This window comes from Theropithecus gelada, chromosome 9 (genome assembly GCF_003255815.1).
Source record: "Theropithecus gelada isolate Dixy chromosome 9, Tgel_1.0, whole genome shotgun sequence".
In the NCBI taxonomy this organism is placed as follows: domain Eukaryota; kingdom Metazoa; phylum Chordata; class Mammalia; order Primates; family Cercopithecidae; genus Theropithecus; species Theropithecus gelada.
The window spans coordinates 63,116,653-63,138,766 of record NC_037677.1 but is presented as its reverse complement, the minus strand read 5'-3'; the positions used below and the strand labels follow the sequence as shown (position 1 = coordinate 63,138,766).

The following is a 22,114-nucleotide window of genomic DNA, read 5'->3' as shown; positions in this document are numbered from 1 at the left end:
AAGAATTTGAAATGAGAAAAGCTGACTGTATCGTTAGTTGCTTTGGAACAATATGCGGCTGGCTGACTTTAGATATTTATCTGGGAGTTGGGTGCTTACACGGTTTAGGTCAGGGGTTGGCAAATGTTTTCTGTAAAGGGTTAGATATGAAACATTTTGGGCTGTATAGGCCATATCATTTCTGTTGCAACTCCTCACCTCTGCCCTTGCAGACGGACAGCAGCAAGAGGTTCAGGAATGAGCCTGGCTGTATTCCAGTGAAACTTTCTTTATGAATTCAGGTAGGCCTTAGTTGGTTCCTGGCTGTAGTTTGCTGATCCCAAGTTGCACAGCGCTGTCTCTTGCTCTTTGCAATTATCTGTATTGTAGTACGTCCCCTTTGTTATGTCCCCTTTGCCCTCACCCATGCTGAGGATAAGGTAGGCACCTCTGTGCCTCCCACAGGTTATCACAGATGAAGATAAACAGGGCAGGCCGCTTGACAAGCTCTAACGAAGGCATATGAGTCCTTGGACTCTTCATCTCCTCTAGTGCCCTCCCCTAACCCCGCTTTGGTCTTTCCCAACTTTACCTGCCTTCCAAGTTTTCTTTTACTTTTGGCTTTCAGTTCCCTTTCGTGGCTATACCAGGGTTCGTTTGCCAACCCCTGACCTAAAGTTTGCCAGTTATCTTTAACCTTTGGCTGAAATGCATTCAGACAGAGATATGTATCTTCAGGTTCATTTCCTGTAGGGGAGTGGAAGCAATAACAGGTGGTGAAGGGGAATGTGAGCACATAGGCTTCTGTTTGCTCTCCAAATTATATTAATCCCTAAAAGTAAATCTAGTCCTTACGGAATATTAGGGATGGGGACAGGGAAGGTATTGTAGAAGATGGACTGTAGCACAAAGAACATTAGGATTTCCCCTTATCTCCTGATTTTTTTTTTTTCCTTCTCGCTTCTTCAGTTTCCAGACTTTGAGACAAATAAATGCCAGGGTTCTAGAACCCACTCTTAAACTTATCAAGTCACGGAATTGGAAGATCCTTAGCTTGCTAAGGACTATCTAATCACTCTCCATTTTTCAGAAGCAGATTCTGAGGCTTAGAGACAAAAAGTTACATGTGTATATGTGTGTGTGTGCATGCGTGTGTGTGTGTGTGCGCGCATGTGTGTATACCTCTGTCATTTATTCACTTCACACATGCTTACTGAGCCACCTGCTCAGTGTCAAGTACTTTTCTGGATGCTGGGGATATGGTAGTGAAGAAGACCAAATCCTTACTCTCATGGAACTTACATTTTAGGTTAAGACAGAAAGTAAAGAAGTAAACAAATATGTGGAATTTTATTTTGAAATAAATGCTTTGAAGAAACTATATTAGGTAACATAATATAGGCTTTGAGGCAAGAATTGGGGGTAAGGAAGTCCTTGTTGTGCTTTCTAATATACCTCTCTGTCACTTTCTGTGTTTCATTTTATGGCAATAGCATACTCTATGCATGGAAAGCTCAGCTTTCATAGCCTGTTCTGTTGCATGAGTCACCATTTATGTGAATTAATTTTTTAATTTACAACTTAAAAAATATCTTCATGTCCATAGCATGCCCAGGCATTGCTCAGGAGTGTAACCTCTGCTCCCTGCCAATGTGGGCCTGTTAGACCATTGCAGACAGACATGCTTGAAAGGAGTGGCTTTCCCTGTGGTTTCATTGAGGGCCATATCTAAGAAGATCCTCTTGTATTCTAATTATCCATGGCTAGAGATGAGAAAATCTTAGTGTGGAGCGAGTTCTTAAGTTCTATAACAAATATGTTGCTGAAACAGTAGCACTGTGACATGAACAAATCGTGACATGTAGCTTCTCTCCCCAACCCTACTGCCCGAGAGTCTTTTGCTATAAGTAGTAGCCCCTGCCCTTCTGCCTCTTTACTATTTTTTTCCCTCAGCACTTTTTGTCACCTGACTTATTTTCTGTCTCTTCTGCTGAAAATAAATGTCATGAGGACAGGAGATTTTTTTTTTTCCCTGTGTGCTCCATTGCCTAAGTTTGTTTTGTTCACTATGTATCCCTAGCCTGCATATTTGTTGAGTAAGTGAATAAAAGAAAACAGCTCAGAAGCTGTGGCTTTGAGGATGGAAAAGAAGAGAACCGTAGTTGATAAATTGCCTGGCAGAAAGGACCTTAGTTCCTCTTAACATTTTGGGGTCAGACAGTGCAAGCTGTCGACAGCAGCTTAAGGAGATACATTGGAGTGTTCCTGGCAATTCTTAGAATGCCCTGTGCTTGTGTTGTATGGGGCCTCCAAATTCCTAGTGTGCTGTGTGCATGTCTGTTGAAGGAGCTCATCACTTGCACAAGGACCAGAATCCCTTTTACTGTGGCATGGCCAGTTTTCTGGCTAGTGTTTCTAGTTCTACCTTTGATTCTTTTTTTTTTTTTTTTTTTTGAGACGGAGTCTCGCTCTGTCGCCCAGGCTGGAGTGCAGTGGCCAGATCTCAGCTCACTGCAAGCTCCGCCTCCCGGGTTCCCGCCATTCTCCTGCCTCAGCCTCCCGAGTAGCTGGGACCACAGGCACCGCCACCTCGCCCGGCTAATTTTTTGTGTTTTTAGTAGAGACGGGGTTTCACCGTGTTAGCCAGGATGGTCTCGATCTCCTGACCTTGTGATGCGCCCGTCTCGGCCTCCCAAAGTGCTGGGATTACAGGCTTGAGCCACCGCGCCCGGCCACCTTTGATTCTTTTACACACACACTGTAGCTGCTGCCAAGACAGGATCAAAGTCCAAATATTGCCCTCAAGGATGTGCTGACTTTAGCAATGCCAACCAAGTGAAGCAGCAGTGATGTCAATGTGGCAGAGAAAAGGGTTATGGGGAAATTGGGTGCATCTTTTTTTTTTTTTTTTTTTTTTTAAAGACAAAGTCGTGCTCTGTTGCCCAGGCTGGGTGGAGTACAGTGGTGCGATCTTGGCTCACTGCAGCCTCCACCTCCTGGGTTCAAGTGGTTCTCATGCCTCAGCCTCCCAAGTAGCTGAGATTATTGATGCCTGCTACCACACCTGGCTAATTTTTGTATTTTTAGTAGAGACGGGGTTTCACCATGTTAGTATCAAACTCCTGACCTCTAGTGATCCACCCACCTCGGCTTCCTGAACAGCTGTGATAATAGGTGTGAGCCACCGTGCCCGGCTGAGTGCATCTTGACCTTTAGAGAGAAACATCGCTTTTCAAATTTTTAAGAGGCTGTTGTACATGCCAGAAAGTAGCTGACCAGTCAGAATATCACCATATATCTTTAAGAAAAATGTTAGTCTAGTTACTTGTGTAGTGTCTAGCGTTGAGCAGTTGCTTGAATGTCATAATGATTCTGCTGTCTCTGCTGTATGCTTCCATCGGGATAACTTTGTCTTTCTTACCTTTGGAGATTCAAGACAAGTTGAACAAGACCAAGGATGATATTAGCAAGAACATGTCATTCCTGAAAGTGGACAAAGAGTATGTGAAAGCTTTGCCCTCCCAGGGTCTGAGCTCATCTGCTGTTTTGGAGAAACTTAAGGAGTACAGCTCTATGGGTATGATGCTTGGCATAGACATGCTCTCTACTTCCTTAAAGCGACTGTTTTGTCATTGTTTAATGTTCACATAGGTTAAGAATAACTCATCATAGGTTCTTACATGTTTAGGAGGACCTACTCTGTTTCACAGGTCGAATTTCATATTTTAAAAATTATGTTTAGATTCATTCGTCATCCGTAAAGCAAGCAAATCTCAGAGACAGTGGAACTTGGCTTAGGTGCCTTTTGTAAGCATGAATAAAACATTTAGTGTTTAAGAAGAGAGAATATAAGATATATAATACAAATGAAATATAGATTCATGTAAAAATGTGAAATCTGCATAAAGGCACAAAAGAAAATAAGTCACTATAATTCTGCCATCAAAGATAAACAGATGGTATCTATCTTTCTGCATGTAGCTATAGGTAGAGTTGTCTGTATAGTTTACATCTATCTATATATGTATATCTATCTGTTTCTGAGAATGCTAATAGTGTTTGTCTGTGTGTATACACATATGCATGAGCATATATGGGATGGATAAATACACCAAATAGCTTGGTGTGCTTAAGAGTGTAACCCTGGAACCAGCCTGGATTCATATCTTGGTTTGCCACTTAAAATATGCCTTTGTCGAGTTACTTCTGTATGTCACAGTTCCTGTATCTCTACAGTGGGGATAGTAATAGTAGTACAGTACTTACTTGAAAATTTGATTATGGGGATTAAATGAGATCATACATGTGTAAATGTTTTATAGTGCCTGGCATATAGTAAATGTTCAGTAAATGTTAACCATTATTGCTATTATTAACTCAAACATTCATGTTTATTACTGATTAAGATCATATTACAAGTACTTTTTAAAAATAAGCTTTTTAGTTTGATATATTTACAGAAAAGTAGCAAAGATGATAGAGATTTCCCTATACCCAGCTTCTCCTGATGTTAACATCCTCTGTAACCATGGTACGTTTATCAAAACTAAAAAATTAACATTGGAAAAATGTTATTAACTACACTACAAATTCTATTTCTAGTTCATCAGGGTTTTTTTTTTGTTGTTTTGCTTTGTTTTGTTTTAAACTAATGTTCTTTTTTCTATTCTAGGAGCCAATCCAGGAGCCATGTTGCATTTTGACAAATACCCTTATTTTTTATTTTTTGAGACAGAGTCTCCCTGTGTTGCCCGGGCTGGAATGCAGTGGTACGATCTCAGCTCACTGCAACCTCCACCTCCCAGGCTTAAGCAATTCTCGTGCCTCAGCCTCCCAAGTAGCTGGGATTACAGGCATGCGGCACCATACCCAGCTAATTTTTTGTGTTTTTAGTAAAGATAAGGTTTCACCATGTTGCCCAGGCTGGTCTTGAACTCCTGAACTCAGGTGATCTGCCTGCCTTGGCCTCCCAAGGTGCTAGGATTATAGGTGTGAGCCACTGTACCCGGCCTTGACAAATACCCTTACAGTTTCTGAGTGACATGTGTTGAGGTCTTGACATTGAGTAGTACAAAATTTGATGTAGTCTAGGATGTAGGTGAATGAAGGAGGGGTTAGCACTCTAAAACCTGTGTGTTAAAAGATTTCCATGATTATGAGAGCTGGTTACCACCACCATATTGCCTTCTCTTTAATGTTTAAGTCATTGTCCATTGCTGTATTCTCTAGCATGAGTAAAAGAACAGGAAATGAAACCAGTTATCTTATTTTCAAAAGGCTGGTGACCACTGGTCTGAAGCTGTGTATAGTACAGAGCAGTGTCCTCTAAGGAAAGAGTGAAAGTCAAACGGGCAGCAAGTCAGAGCTTGGCAGATTGCTGTGAGAATGAGTTTGTCTGTATATTTACCACTTAGTTTTCTGTTCTCAAGAGCTGAAGATCTTTGTTTTGGAGAGCCCATGGCTCCATGCAGTTTTTAGTTGGTGTGTTTCTGTAATAGTTTTCTCACTACCCGCTTTCAATAGGGCATAGCTGCATTGTAGCACAAGGACCTGAGACACCCACATCAACAGATTGGTGGGTAAAATGAAGAATGTCTCAGGGAGAGAGGAAAGTGGAAAGTCAGATCTTATATTCTAGTCAGGAACTTTACTTTTCTTTCCACACTGGGATAAAGGAGGTTTATCCCAATGTTGACTGTGTTCCTGATCTTGAATGCTACAGCATATGCTGCTGGAAGCAAATAACTAGTTCTATGTGGGTTTCCAGGCTTGGCTTAAGGGAGCCAGTGTCTGAGACCAGGGTGCTCATGGTTTATTCCTCATTGTGGTTTGTTTGCTGGTTTCATCTGTGATGATAGTGTGCTGAAATTTCACACTTTTCATCTTGGTTTCTTCTGCCAACTCTGCCCATAACAGTTCTCAAAATTCCTAGGACTGGATAGGAAGGGAGAGAAGAAGGAAGCTATTGCAGAAAAAGGCCACTCCAAAGCCATATAGAGAACGAAAAATAAGTATAGACAAAGACAAATGTTCCTGCTGTTAGAAGGTAGTTGAGGATGAGGACAACATTGTTATCAGACTGCCTTTATTGTACCTAAATGTTATTAATATCTTTTTCACATTGCTGATAATAATGATTTTTCATCTTTATTTTATTGTGCTAACTCTTTATTGAACTTTTTTCTTGACTTGCTGTAAGAATGCTGTTGGGTTTCCACTCAACATTTTTTTCTTTTGTACCCAGAGGGGTTTCTTCCTGTTTCTTCTTTATTAGAACCTGTCTTCCCAGAGGTTCCTGCTTATTGACCTAATGACCTTACCTTTCTCTGCAGACGCCTTCTGGCAAGAGGGGAGAGCCTCTGGAACAGTGTACAGTGGAGAGGAGAAGCTCACTGAGCTCCTTGTGAAGGTGAGCGTCCAGTTCTTGAGGAAAACCTGTGAGGTCTGTGCCAGTTTACATGACCTCCTTTTTTCTCCTTACTTTTGTAATTAGAAAAATTACTTAAGGAAAGCTTATTGTTACAATAAAACCATAAAAGTTTCTCTTCACACAGACATAGGCAAATATGTATAATATTATCAAAGACATCTTCAGTCTGTCAAATAGTAAAACGTTATGTATGTTTTCAGTCTTTGCAGATGTCCTGTCTAGAAGGCAGATTACTAGGGAAGATAGTCCTGTCAGATGAGATTTGTTATGGTGAGACAGATTTTGTTTGATAAGGAGAGAGAGGATAGGGAAACTCTTTCATAATTTTCTCAAATCCTGTGACCCGAGATGAGCAGTGGTCTCATGTAACTTCAAATCATTCTCATTCTTAGCTGCTTCCATTTCTCATCACATTTATTTTTATTTTATTTTATTATTTTTAGAGACAAAGTCTCACTCTGTCACACAGGCTGGAGTGGAGTGGTGTGATCATGGCTCACTTCAGCCTTGACCTCTTTGGCTCAAGTGATCCTCCCACCTCAGCGTCCTGAGAGTCTAGGACTACAGGCGTGCACCATTACACCCAGCTAATTTGTGTATTTTTTTGGTAGAGATGGGGTCTCACTCTGTTGCTCAGGCTGGTCTTGAACTCCCAGCCTCAAGTGGTCCACATGCTTCGGCTTCTGAAAGTGTTGGGATTACAGGTGTGAACCATTGCACTCAGCTGTCATTTTTATTTTGGAAACTCTACTTCATCATTTAAAATTGGGGTTGTACTGATGATCTCTAAGGTGTTTATGTTCAATTATTATAAATATGGAAGTGTCTCTTAATAAATATGACAGATTTTGCATAAGTTGGTATAATGCTCTGATCTTCTGTACTTAAAATCTTTAAGTAGTTTCCCATTATCTACTGAATGAAACTCAGGTTCTTATGCAGCAGAGAATACAAGTTTCTTCATGAGCCAGCTCCCGCTTATTTTTTCTTAACTACTACTTTTTATTTCCCACATAAACACTAATCCTGCCTCTTTTCTTTACTAAATGTGTCGTGCTCTTATCATGTTGTTTTCCTTCCCTTCCATCATTCGTCTTGTTCCAAATGATGATTCCTACTCCTCTCTCAGAGTTCCACTCAGCAGACACCTCTAGACCACCCAGGATGTTAGTTGTTCCCTCTTCAGGGTCCCTTAGCACTCTGTACACAAACCTGGTATTGCAGTCGATAACAACAGCTGCTTTGTGCAAAGTGCTTCACATGCATTATGTTATTTCATGACTGCTAGAACGCTAGAAGATAGCTACCATAACTACTTCTGCGTATGAAGAAACAACTTTAGGTTATGTGACCTACACAGCTGAAAATAATAGGCAAAGCTTAGACTTCCTGCTGGGTCAGTTTAGTGTTATAGTCTGCGCTTTTAACCATATTTATACTTCTTTCCTCACCACATTGTAAAATTATTTATTTACATGTCTGTCTCCTCTGCTGTGTTTTGATCTTCTTTAGGTTGAGGAGTATATCTTACCTTTTTTTCCAGTTTCTATTGTGCCTATACTTAGAAACTGTTGTTTAGTGCATGATTCTTTGTCCTATATAGTGTAATAGTTTTAATTTCACCTCTGCTTGCATTTCTTTACAGGCTTATGGAGATTTTGCATGGAGTAACCCCCTGCATCCAGATATCTTCCCAGGACTACGCAAGATAGAGGCAGAAATTGTGAGGATAGCTTGTTCCCTGTTCAATGGGGGACCAGATTCATGTGGATGTGTAAGTATGTGCAAGGGGCATCCAATACCTTTATTTTTTAGGTTAAAATAGAAGAGTTTTAAATAAATATTAATTATATTTTAATAAATAAAAATATTAAAAATATTTTACTACACAAGTAATATTTGATCATTGTAGAAAGATCATTTTACTACACAAGGAATATTTGATCATCATAGAAAGATCCTAATTAACTGCAGTTTTAAATGTTACTTGTAATTTTGTAACCCAGAGAATGTCAACATTTTGGTATATATTCTTCTAGATATTTTTCTCTTCACCTTTTTATTTTGAAAAACTTTGAACCAACATTCAGTTTCTAGGATAGCTTAAAGAACACCTTAGATTCACTAAATGTAAATATGTTGCTATATCTGCTCTCTACATTCCTTCCCTCCCTACCCCCTTCTTCCCTCATCCCTTACCCGCACACTTACCATCCCCCTATTTATCTATGTATACTTTTGTTGTACCATCCAGCAGTGTTTTTAATATACTTCTGGTTTTACCTGAGCCAAAGTTTAATTTATTATTTTGCTGTAAATGGAACCTCATTTAGTTGCTATTAGGCATAAAGAAAGGGGGAGGACGTCATTATATTTAAAGAAACACATGAAGATTCTTTATTTTACCTGTTCTTTCAAGTAGATGGTTGTTAGTTTTTCTAAACTATGATAGATAAACTTCTCTTTAAATCTGTTGTCTTTAGAAAAAAACGAAATCTCAGGTTATGTAGGATAGATAGATTTAATTCAATATGCTGTAATGGTATCTTAGAGGTGCTAATCCTATCAGATACTCATCACATTCGCAGTCGTTATAAAGACTGCAGATAGAATTATTGAAGGGCCCATTCGAAGACAAGAACACCTGATAGTTTAGTTTCTTTTTGTTTTTTTTTTTCCCAGGAAGCATTGTTTTTGTTTTATTTTGTTTTTGTAATATGTTGGCGCCATGAAAATCATCATGTTCAAGTATTCAGTAGTAATAAAGGTGATATGCCTGGCATTCATTTTGAAAACAAAACTGTTAAAAACAGAACCACCCATAATATAGCAGCAGTTTCCCTTAGAGTATTGAGGTGAACAGGGTGGCTTTCAGAGGGAAGATAATAATGTACTTACAGTATATTCCTCTGTGCCATTAGACTCTTGAAGAACTTGTAAGAGGCCACAGAGTAAACAGCCACAGAACAGTGTGGCCTTATCTGGTAAATTTGAAGATGTGTATATCTTATGACCCAGAAATTCTGCTACTCAGGACATACTCTAGAAAAATTAGTACACATAAATATCAGGATATATGGACATTAATATTCATAGCAATCTTATTCATGGTAGCTAAAAACTGAAAATAATTCAAATGCCTATCCACAGGACACAGATGGATAAATTGTGGAATGGTGTGTGTGCCTCAATCCATTGTAGCTGTTATTCAGATTGATGCACAAATTACTTCATCCATCTTTGGCCAGTGGGAGCATCTTCATATTGGCTCCAAGGTCCATTTACATGACCCAAGTAATCTTTGAAAACCTTTTTTCTCTTTCTTTCCTTTTTTTTTTTTTTGACAAAATATTCCGGATTCAGGTTCACTTTGTCCATTTCCTGCTCCAGGCCTACAGTCAGCTATTTGTCCAAGGAGACCTGGTTTATTTTAAAACTAGGTAAAATAATTACATAGCTCCAAAGTCACATTTATGGAAAAAGACAGATTGAAAAAAAACCCAGAATGCAGTCCAGAGAGACAAAGAAATAGAAAGTGTGAAAGAGAGGCTAAGAGATGCAAAGGATAGAATGAGAAGGCTAACACGCGTCTAATTGGTGTTTGAGAACAGCCAGAGGAAACAGATTACCTACAAAGGCATAACTGTTAGGACAACTGATATTCTCAATAGCAATGATGGCTAGGGTGGTTAGGGGTAGATGAAAGATTGGCTGTAAATTGCAAATTACTAGAGCCTGATGATAAGTAGAAGCCCATTGAGCTTTTAAATTTTATTTACTCTAGTTTCATTCTTAAGAATTCTGTTTTGTAGTTCTCCTTTTATTTTATTATTATTATTTTTTGAGACAGGGTCTCAGTCTGTTACCCAGGCCAGAGTGCAGTGGTGCCATCTCAGCTCACTGCAGCCTTGACCTCTCTGGGCTCAAGCGACCCTCCCACCTCAGCCCCCTCGAGTAGCTGGGACTATAGGCGTGCACCACCATGCCTCGCTAATTTTTGTATTTTTAATAGAGATGGGGTTTCACCATGTTGCTGAGGCTGGTCTTGAACTCCCGAGCTCGAGCGATCTGCCGCCTTGGCTTCTCAAAGTGCTGGGATTACAGGCGTGAGCCACCACGCTTGGCTGTGTTTTTTTTTTTTTTTTTTTTTTTAAATCTGCTTGATTGTTTTTTATAGTCCCTTTCCTTGGCTTAACTTTTGTTTACTTAAATATATTGCACATAAATATCTTGTATTCTGTGTCCGATAATTCCAATATCCATGAGCGTTACCTGATTCTGCTGGCTTCAGTCATGGTTCTTTGTTTCCTTATATTCGTGTTTTATTTTATTTTACTTATTTTTTTTTTTATGAGCCACTTATTTTTCTGGGAACCTAGGGATTCTTTGAGGCCTAGATTGAAGTTAAGTCTGGAAGTTCTCTTCTTCCAGAGAAGATTTGTCATACTTTTGTGAGTTGTTGGGGATTGCCACCACACTGGAACCAAATTAAGTCAAATCTTTAGCTTGTCATTTTGTACCACAGAGGTAGTGTGAATTCTGACCTCAAACTCACATAAAGGCTTCCTTGGTACACATTCTTGAAAGATTACTATTTTTCTTTACTTGAACATCAGGGTTGATAAAAACAGTTTTTCTTTTTCTTTCCTCTTTTGCAGTAGTGGGATTTATTTCTTGTACACTTGAGAGTGTAGTTTTTTCCAGTCATCTCCTGTTGGACTCCTTACCTTGGGCAGTCTCTAATGTATCTTCTGGTGCATCCTTTGCTCATCTGTCAGTGTAGCAGTTTGAAGTCTGTAGGGGTTGGTGCCACCCTCAGGGTGAAATCTAGTTTTGCCACTTACTTATCTTGCAGGATTCTTGATTTTGCTTTGTTTGGGGGTTTAGTAAAAGTTTCTTTATGTTAGCTTAATGATAGGTTTTAAATTTTCTTTTAATGTTTTGTAAATTTTTTTATTTCAGTTAGGCGGATTGCTCAAGGTATATAATCTATATTGCTCAAAATAGAAGTTCCATAATTGTTTTTTCCGTGTGATAGACCTTTGTATATTTGAAAGCCCCTTTGTCCCTGAATCTTCTCTGCCCCACATTTTTCTGGGTTACTCAGCTGTTCATATGATTTCACAGACTTCCAGTCATTGCAGTCATTCTCTGAATGACTTTTGGTTGCTTCTGGCCAGATTGAACACAGTTCTCCACATGTGGAGTGGCACTGGTCTTTCAATCTGTCTTTTTAAAATCTGGGTTCAATAAACTTATCTCAGACCTTTTCCTTGAAGTCAGCGTTTTTATTCTCGGCAATGTTTATTTTATTCCCTGCTGTTCCTAATGTCTTTGTTAGTTCTGTATGGATGCTACTGGCTTTGTTTTTTTTTTAGGTCTGTAGCTCATTCTGTTGTTTCATGGTCTAGGTTTTGAACTCTTTGTTTTCTTAAATTCATGTTCTTATGATACTTTCCTATAGTGAGAAAGTTATAAGGGGTTTCCTTCTGTCCCTTAGCTTGTTTCCTTCTGAGTCGGGTTTTTATTTTGCATGCTACGTACTACCTTTTCCCCTGCCTTTTAGTATGTTTGCATAGTTGCCTTGCCATTTTCTCTCATTCTGGGGTGGCATTCTCCAGACATTGTTTTTTCTTATGCACTGTGGGTGCTTCTTGTCTGAGACCATTTGGTTGGGGACAAAGCTCAGCCAAAGCTTTGTTCTATCTGTATTAGAATATCTGGGTCTATTCTGAGATTCTCTTCAGTTACCTATCAGAGTTCACTCTCTTATTTGGAAGAGATAATACCCTTTGATTATTTAATTCACTGAAGTCTTCACTCTAAAGAGCCAATCCTGATGTTCTCTCTCCCATTTTGCTCATTTCTCCCTAGCAGCCATGTTTACCACTCACTCGTGAGAAGAGGAAGAAGATAAGGAAACCCCCTCAGCTTGCCTCTCTGCAGATTTGGGGGTATAAAGGAAAATTCTCAGGATTTTGCTGACTTTGCAGTATAGTTTCAAGGGCTGATTAGAAACTAGTGTTTTACTTACTTCTGCTCTCTGCTGTTTCACTGTTTCTTTTGTTTTTGATTGCCAATATTTGAAGTTTATTGCATTAGATTATCTCTCTTTCCTTGTTTGGTTGTTGTTATTGTAGGTTTTGACTCTCTTTCTCTCCCTGCCCTCACCTTTTTTTTTTCTTCCCATCTTATTCTAGAAGTCCAGGCCTAGGGGTTTTTTGCATTGCTGCAATTAAACCATATCTCTATTATTATGATCTTCAGCATGTGTGTGAGGGATCAGAAGAAGGATAGAGTCTGATTCCCAGGCTCTTCTAATATTTAGACTTTTATAAAATAACGAATCAGCACTGGTGTTGTCTTTTTCCCTCTCCCACTCTGTCTCCCCCACTCCTCCCTTAGCTTCTTATTTTTCTCTCTGGATGAGCTGCTTTTAGTGAAGAAAGAGTTCAGTGTTCAGAGGTGGGAAGCCAGAAGATAAGACCAAATGGCTGGGCAATCTTTAGGCTCTTCCTAGCTAAGAGTTGTAAGCGCTCTCATTCTTTGTTCTTCAACCTTAAACTATCTTTCCTTCTATTAACTTTATTTGTCTCAGTTACAATGATAGAGGTAACTTCACATACTAAAAGAAATTAGGTTACCATGTGAAACACTCTTCTTGGCTTGTGCTAATGTCATCAGATCCAAACAGCATCTGAAAGAAAATTTTCCAAGAAGATGATGTTCTCTTGTTTTCTGAAATACATATCGTATGTTAAAGTGAGAGTTTTTATACATGTTGAAAGAAGTTGAATAACATAACAAATAGTTACTGAGGCCTCCATTTTCTTACTTCACAGTGAAAATTCCTGTTTTTCTTTGGGTATAGGAGGTAGAAAGAAGTGGGAGAGTAATAGCATTTTAAAACACAGAATCAGAAATACAAATTAAAAGTAGAACCTAGGGCCAGGCATGTTGACTCATGCCTGTAGTCCTAGCACCATGGGAGGCTGAGGCAAGTGAATCACTTGAGCCCAGGAATTTGACACCAGCCTGGGCAACTTGGTGAAACCCCATCTCTACAAAAAATACAAAAGTTAGCCAGGCATGGGGACGTGTGCCTGTAGTCCCAGCTACTCCGGGGAGCTGAGCTGGGAGGATCTCTTGGGCCTGGGATGTGGAGATTACAGTGAGCTGAGATCATGCCATGGCACTCCAGTATGGGTGAAAGAGTGAGACTCTGTCTCAAAACAAACAAACAAACAAACAAAAAAGTTGAATTTAGGTATTCCTACTTTTACAGTCAAAAGTACACTGGTGTTTGCGTAATAAATAATGATGTTTTGACTAGTTATTGAACTAAAAATAGGACACATGAAGCAGGTGACTAGGAATTTGGAAATATTATTGCTTAGGTCATTACTGGACCTTACGAAGAGATTGACGCACTGGAGACTTGGACTTTGCTGGTACCTCCCCGACTTTCTTCACAGCTGGCCTGGCTCCTCTTGTGACATTCTGAGGTTTTATGCTAAACCACAGGACATGCTGATGTGCAGAGCTGACCTCAGCTATAAGTACTTTTGTCTTCTGCAGCATAGAAATGTAGTGATCTACAAACAAGCGTGCCATGCCCAAGTTCGGTGCATTATTTTGTGGTGATGGTCACATGTTTCATAAAGACTTCCTGAGTCAAAAAATGGCTTTTCTCAGTTCATCTTCCATATAACTCCTGGCCACAGGGATTTTGTATCCAATGGTATTTTTGTCCTGTATGTGGATATTATCTTAGGAAAGTTCAGTGGTTACTTTATCTGATTCCATCTTGTATTAAGCTACACTAAATATGAAAATGTAGAAAGTTTTACTTCTTGTCAATAGATGCTAATGTATGACATTGAGTGAAACACTTTTAATTCCTCAAGGGCTCAGTTTTCTCACCTATAAATTGAAAAAACCTTTCAAAGATTGTATGAATCTTCAGAGATGGTAAGTCTAAGAAGTTGTCCAGCTAGTTTAGTACTGCGGCTTTTTGTTTATTTTAGAATGTTTCATTCTTATATATTATTTTTTTTAAAAAATAGCCAGATGGCTATGACATGCCTGTGTTAGTCAAGGTTTACTGAGAGTCAAGTCAGGCATTAAGAAATGTGGAGGCCAGGTGCAGTGGCTCACACCTGTAATCCCAGCTCTTTGGGAGGCTGAGGTGGGCAGATCACTTGAGGCCAGGAGCCTGAGACCAGCCTGGCCAACATGGTGAAACCCTGTCTCTGCTAAAAATACAAAAATTAGCTGGGCGTGGTGGTGGGCGCCTGTAATCTGAGCTACTCAGGTAACTATGGCAAGAGAATCGCTTGAACCCAGGAGGCAAAGGCTGCTGTGAGCTGAGATCATGCCCCAGCACTCCAACCTGGGCAACAGAGTGAGACTCTGTCTCAAGAGAAAAAAAAAAAAGTGGATTGAGGGTTTGTTAGGTATCAGCAACTGTGTCAGGTGCTAGGAATGTTGTCATGAACAGACTGGTCCCTACCTTCATCAATGTATAGTCCAGTGGAGAAAATAGATGAATAAAAAGACCCCTATGCCTTTTGTTTGAACTCTGGTAAAGAAATGTGTTTATCAGAGGGGCTAGGCCAAACATTAGGAAAACATTTTACTTCATTTAAAAAGGATTAGGATTTTTGTTTTATTTCAAACAAGGCAACAAACTTCCATCAAGTAGAAACTTCTGCTTTTCTCTTTCAAACTTGTCGAAACCAGCAGTTTACTTTGGAAAGTCTGAATGTCTCTTAGTGTATTGCACAGTTTACTAGAATTGTAAAAACAATTTCACATTCTTTAGCAGGCATTGAAAATTTAAATTAAAATTCGGATATTTTTGAATGACATAAAATGCCCTATCTTATCTGAAAATTGAAAAATTAATACACAAACGCAAATGGATTGTGAATGGGTGGGATCTGGGCACATGTGCATTTGTCTAGACAGTGCTGAGTTTCTGCTCATTATTTAGTAGCTTTCATTCTTCTCCTGAGCCAAAATTAGGCTTAGCCAATAAAGCCAAATTTTCCTTCTGGAAGACATGGCAGTGTCTGCCTTGCAGCATGCATCCAAGACCTTACCTGTTTCTATATCAAACATTGTCAAGATCAGGGCATGAAGAATCGGGGCATCCCTGACTCCCCCAACAGATGGCATCTCTTCTTTATTATAGGTGACTTCTGGGGGAACAGAAAGCATACTCATGGCCTGCAAAGCATATCGGGACCTGGCCTTCGAGAAGGGGATCAAAACTCCAGAAATGTATGTATGTGTGGCTGTTTTGCCCCTTCTGAATTTGTCTGTCTGGAGTACTGCTTTATGAAACTAAACCAGATAATCCATTTTCCTGCTCCTTCTCTTCTCTCATAATTCTGGCCCCCTTCCCCCCTGTCCTAGCCCCTCTGCCCTTACCCTTTCACATTCAGTAAAATTCTAAATGGATCAGCCAGTTATTTTTCAAGATCATTCCCATCCTGCCCCACCCCCAGATCATACATAGTATATACTACAAGCAAAAATAAGATCCTTTTTCCAAAAGTGAGAGTTTGAGGACTACATCTTTGAATCCTGTGATATTGGCAAGTTATTTGGAGCCTAAAGAAAGTTCTCTAGGTACTTTACTTCTGCTTATCTTAGAAAGTGACTTAATATTATAGGCTGCCTCAGGGTATTCTCTGGGAAAACTTTAGTGTGAGGGCTGTTTTCTGGGAGGAAGAATAAAAATATCTTTTTGAGATTTACCCACATTGCCTTCCTTGGACATAAATTTGATGTTTGGTTACATTATTTTTCCTAGACTGTTCCCTTGTACAGTATGTTTATCTTACATCTTAATATTTTTACTGCAAGTATCACTGACAAAGGGGATTTATTGCATATGGTCTCATGCTGTGGTTCATATGTAGCATAAGAGAATAAACCAGGCCGCCATTCTTTCTTCATACGTTGATCTTTGGTGCTTGCAACTTCCTTAGTAGTAGAGATTTTTCTCCTTAAAGGGAACGGATTCGTTGTATGAATGGACTAGTTGAGGAAAGTCTTAAAGCAAATATGCATGACCTCGTTTTCTCTTTCAGCACTATTTGAAATACTATTTCCAAATGTGTAGGAGAAATGGGGATTTTAGTTTCTTCAGGTTTGTGGTCTTTCAGAGTTGGAAGGGGCCACTGAGAAGGGGCCACTGAGCTGATGCTTGGCCGCTGTGTTCACATTTCTGCTTGAACACGCATTGTGCCGGGAAGCCTTCTTCTCATTCTCACTGAGGTGCCTGTCTTTGGTAGGCAGCTGTTAGCCCGCTCTGCCTTGTGTTGCTCTCACCCAAAGTCTCTGTCCCCCAGCTTTCCGCCTGCCAGCCTTGCTTTATGCTTTGAATCCCTCACTGTGGGATCACTTCTGAGTCCTCTTCCTATTGCCAGAATGATTTCCTAAATAGGAGGGAAGTTTCTGCAGAAAATCAGTGGGCCTCTTTTTGGGTGTGCTTAAAAAGAAAGCAGTATGAACACTTTTAATTTGGGGGAAAATAATCAGAATTTACTCCCGGTAATTTAGATTAGCTGCTAATGATGTTTTCTATTATTTTGGTCTGAATTTCATTATTATTCTCTTCCCTGTCATCTAGTGTGGCTCCCCAAAGTGCCCATGCTGCATTTAACAAAGCAGCCAGTTACTTTGGGATGAAGATTGTGCGAGTCCCATTGACGAAGATGATGGAGGTGGATGTGCGGGTGAGTCCCTCTGGAGGGCCCACTGTCTGTGCTGGGCTCTGATGGCAGAAAGGTCCTCTTGTTGACTAGCCGTTTCCAGTCACACTTAGACGGGTCTGACTGCCTTTGATTGTGGCAGCCAGAATATGAAAAACTACACTGATAGTGGTGATTGACTGCAGCTTCAGTCTTTTCTTTTTTTTCTTTTTCTTTTTTTTTTTTTTTTTTTTGAGACGGAGTCTCGCTCTGTCGCCTAGGCTGGAGTGCAGTGGCTCAATCTTGGCTCACTGCAAGCTCCGTCCCCCAGGTTCTCGCCATTCTCCTGCCTCAGCCTCCTGTGTAGCTGGGACTACAGGTGCCCGCCCCCACGCCCGGCTAGTTTTTTTTTTTTTTGTATTTTTAGTAGAGATGGGGTTTCACCATATTAGCCAGGATGGTCTCGGTCTCCTGACCTCGTGATCCGCCCATCTCGGCCTCCCAAAGTGCTGGAATTACAGGCGTGAGCCACTGCTCCCGGCCTCAGTCTTTTCCTAGGTTCATGAATTCTGAAAGGGAGGTGATCTAGTCACTAACTTGGGACTTGAGAGACACAGGTTTTGCTGTCAGCACCATCACTTTTCCTTTCTTTTCTCTATTTGTAAAATGAACATGGACTCAATTCCCTTAAGACTCTTACCATGGCCTGGGCATGGTGGCTCACATCTGTAATCCCAGTACTTTGGGAAGCTGAGGAGGGAGGATTACTTGAACCTTTGAGCCCAGGAGTTCGTGACCAGTCTGAGCAACATAGTGAGACCCCCGTCTCTACACAAAATTTTAAAAAGTAGCTGGACGTGGTGGTGTGCACCTGTAGTCCTAGCTGCTCGGGAGGCTGGGGTGGGAGGATCACTTGAGCCCCAGGGGGTTGAGGCTGCAGTGAGCTGTGTTCACACCACTGCACTCCAGCTTGGGTGACAGAGTGAGACCCTGTCTCAGAAAAAAAGAAAAAAAAAAAGACTCTCACTGTGGTTTAGATTGGCTTGAATTAATACCATTGTCATTATCATAGTGATTATTTTTATGCCTCACATTTGTATAGAGGAATTTTCTAGTTTCAGTGTTCTGTCAGAATCCCATTTGAGCTTTATGACATTCCAGAGAGGTTGATGAAGCTGTTACATTTTTGTAGTTCACAGATAACAGACGAACAGACTGAAGTAGTGTACTGAGGGTTTCACTGCTGGTAGGTTGTGGGGCTGGGGTTCACATTTGGCTCTTTGGCCTCTTAGCTCAATATTGTTTTCACCCCCACAGCGATTCTTTTCTTATTTTGTGCTCTCAGACTATTCTCCAAATGGACTTACCTGGACTCGCCTGTGTCCTGTCACCATGGTGGGATTCAGTCTTCTCCCAGTTGGAGTGGTGAAGGAGGGGGTGCTAGTGGAACTGGAACTCTAAGCTGGCAGCCCAGATTGCTCTTGGCAGCAGAAGAGAAGAGAAATTGTGACATCGATTCTCATTTTCCTTTAAACTTTAAATCCCTAGGCAATGAGAAGAGCCATCTCCAGGAACACTGCTATGCTCGTCTGTTCTACCCCACAGTTTCCTCATGGTGTAATAGATCCTGTCCCTGAAGTGGCCAAGGTATATGAGAGAAATGGGCTGCTATGGCAGGCAAATGGATATTTTAAAACAAAGCTTAATGGGGCAGTACTTGGCAAAAAGAAGTGATTTTTATTTTCCTGTTTGACCACAGTAGTGATGAGTGACTCTCATCAGCCCTAGGGGAAGCCCTGCAGCTCTGTTCGAAGCCTCTAAGAGTTGCTAGTCTCTGCTGTGGGGGAGGATAGTACAAGGCTGAGGCCTTTTAAACTGGATATTCTGAAATAGTATTGCCTTTTAGATTGAGATCTGGAAATAATCTGCATGTAGGAATGTGCCCACCAAAGGGTGATATTCCATAAGCTGCCCCTCAGCACCTCCCTCTCCCTTGCGCCTCATCTTGTAGTGACTGAACAGGACCTTTCCCTTGCGCCAGAGGCAGCCTAAATCAGAGCTCTACTCATTTCCTGCTTGATTTTGCAGGGAGTTTGAGGTCATGCATATTTAAATACAAAATAGATACCATATTTCAGATGAATTATTTTGAAGGGAAGATACATTTGAAAGATAAATTTTGTTGGGAATGTTAAAAATAGCCATTCTTTAAAAACATGGGAGGCATAATACAAAACAGCCTTGTGTTTATAGCCCATCTTTCCGCCCATGTCTTGCAGTTTTTATTATAGGGCTATAAAGGAAATTCTCTTATGTTCTTTGTTTTTTGGTACAAGCTGGCTGTCAAATACAAAATACCCCTTCATGTTGACGCTTGTCTGGGAGGCTTCCTCATCGTCTTTATGGAGAAAGCAGGATACCCACTGGAGCACCCATTTGATTTCCGGGTGAAAGGTGTAACCAGCATTTCAGCTGACACCCATAAGGTGAGCTAAGGAGGAGATCAAGTGTTACCAGTTGATTATTTTGACTATTATTGATAAAATAAATTGGTAGCTTCCCCCCAAAGTATAAAATTAACTATAGAATTCTCATCAGAGGCATGTTTTGAACTCTCTCTTTACCGTCACCAGATCAGCTGGTTCAGGTGATGGGGTATAGTGGTAGAGGTGACAAGCAGTAGTGAAAATGAACCTATTACCTTTATCTCAAATTGGCTAGGAGAATTTCTGTATCCACTGACTGTGTGTAACTAGAGCACGCTAGTGTAGTGGCCCTTGTTTAAAAAGCTCCCTGAAGCCTTGAGCTGATTTGAGGTGGAGGGTAGAGGAGTGTGAGGGTTGGGAGTGGAGTTCCCATGCTGGTAGATAACATTAGAGCTGCTGTGCAACTGGGCTGAACCTACATGACAAGCGAATGTTGACGTAAGAGTCCTTTGGGAAAGGGGAAGAACCTGTGTGCTCAGGAACATTCAGCATTTGAGATGGCCATGCCTGCCACCCTTGGTGGACTGAGACAAAGTCTCGATCAGTTGATAATGCTATTGAATATACATCCAGATGTAGAAGAAGTATTAGCAGCCTCAGGAATGTGTACCTTGTTTTGATTGCATTTTCAGGGCTTGTTTTAAACTCGAGTATATTAAAGACTTGTTTTTCAAAATCTGTGTGATCTGCAGCCGATTTTCGGTCAGCATCTGTTTTTTCCGTACCACCCAGATAGCGCCTGTGTCCTTTTCCCATAACCATCCGTTTCTGGATGGTTCAGGTAATGAAATTAGTTTCATATTAGTTTTAGTAAGAGTTATTAGGGGGTCAGATGTTCTATAAGGAAACCAGTTACATAGTTCATTTTAAAGCTGGATTAAGTAGCTTTTAGATTCTGAGCACCATTATGTTCTTATAAGCATAATATTCTTAGTAATACTAAGCAAAAAAGATGGGAAGGGGGTCAGATGGTGATTTTAACTCGAAGTGTCAAATTCCATCCTTTCCTGGCTTCCACTGCAAACTTATCATTGTTTTTATCCTGACATATGGCCCCCAGAGAAATACTTTAAATAAGGTAAACCACATGCTGGGCAAGAGAGGGAGTAAACCGATTAACTGGGCACCGTTCTTCCCTGGGTCTCAGATTCCTCATTCCTAACATAGAGAATTTAAACTCTGTCTCTTAAGTTCCTACTACCCTTTAGCATTTTAAGTTTGAATCCTTAATGTGAGTGGGAAACATAACAGAGAAACTGAGAAATATATAGGATTTCCTTTGCATGATGAGAGTTCTGGGACAAGATCTGCCAGACAGAACCATACTCTCACTTTTCTTGTCTGCTGCTTCTTCCACAGTATGGCTACGCCCCGAAAGGCTCATCATTGGTGTTGTATAGTGACAAGAAGTACAGGAACTATCAGTTCTTCGTTGATACAGATTGGCAGGGTGGCATCTATGCTTCCCCAACCATCGCAGGCTCACGGCCTGGTGGCATTAGCGCAGCCTGTTGGGCTGCCTTGATGCACTTCGGTGAGAACGGCTATGTTGAAGCTACCAAACAGATCATCAAAACTGCTCGCTTCCTCAAGTCAGAGTATGTGTGGAAGACTGGGGTTCTGCCTTGTCTGTTGGCTTTTTTTTTCCTAGTAGGCTCAAGGCACCTGCCTGGCTAAGTATCCATAGCCCTAGCCCACCTGTTGTCTCCCGCGAGACAGAGGGTTTAGGGCAGCAGCTAAGGAGTGTGGTGCTGGCCTGGGAGGATAAGCTCCCTTTCTCTGCCCTGACTTTTGGAGGGTCTTCAGAGACGGGGGCCTCATTTGTAGGTTTTCTCATCTCTATGAATGTCTTAACAACTGGCAGCTCTTCCCCTAAGGCAGCTCTTCCCCTAACCATTGTACAATTTAATGGTTAGAACAGTGATTCCCAAACTTGAGCATGCATCCTAATCACCTGAAGGGCTTGTTAAAACACAGATAGCTGGGCCTACCCCTAGAGTTTCTGATTCAGTAGAACTGGGATGGGGTCTAAAGACTTCCATTTCTGGAGATACTGATGCTACTGCTCCAGGAATCATACTTGAAGAATCATTGGAATAAGAAAATAATTAGAAATGGGCCAGAAGGAAAGAGGAAACGAGGACAATGAAATATTGGGTTAAGCCAAAGCCAGAACAGGCTGCATGCTTTGTCTAATGTATCTGTTAACATCTTATCTGCCCATCTCTCTATGTGTCACTTGGATTGGGGAGGCTTTTTAAGTATATTGAGGGGGAAGGAAAGCTGCCAGGAGGCATTTCTCATTTGAAAAAGGTCCTTGGCCAGGTGCGGTGGCTCAGGCCTGTAATCCCAGCACTTTGGGAGGCCAAGGCAAGAGGATCTCGTAAGCCCAGGAATTAAAGACTAACGCGAGCAACATAGTGAGACATTATCTCTACAACAAATTTAAAAATTAGCCATGAGGCCGGGTGCGGTGAGTCATGCCTGTAATCCCAGCACTTTGGGAGGCCGAGGCG

General features: G+C 40.8%; 1 protein-coding gene across 3 annotated transcripts in view; it reads left to right on the top strand.

The window, feature by feature from the left end:
• Positions 1-22,114, top strand: part of SGPL1 (sphingosine-1-phosphate lyase 1) — a 63,051-nt gene that overhangs the window by 34,311 nt on the left and 6,626 nt on the right. For all 3 annotated transcript variants that reach the window (XM_025397207.1, XM_025397208.1, XM_025397209.1), the window contains 8 exons: positions 3,409-3,556; positions 6,312-6,388; positions 8,055-8,183; positions 15,606-15,694; positions 17,052-17,157; positions 18,661-18,759; positions 19,449-19,598; positions 20,958-21,196. In XM_025397207.1, coding sequence (XP_025252992.1) covers positions 3,409-3,556; positions 6,312-6,388; positions 8,055-8,183; positions 15,606-15,694; positions 17,052-17,157; positions 18,661-18,759; positions 19,449-19,598; positions 20,958-21,196 — 1,037 coding nt within the window. The remainder of the gene's footprint in view (positions 1-3,408; positions 3,557-6,311; positions 6,389-8,054; positions 8,184-15,605; positions 15,695-17,051; positions 17,158-18,660; positions 18,760-19,448; positions 19,599-20,957; positions 21,197-22,114) is intronic.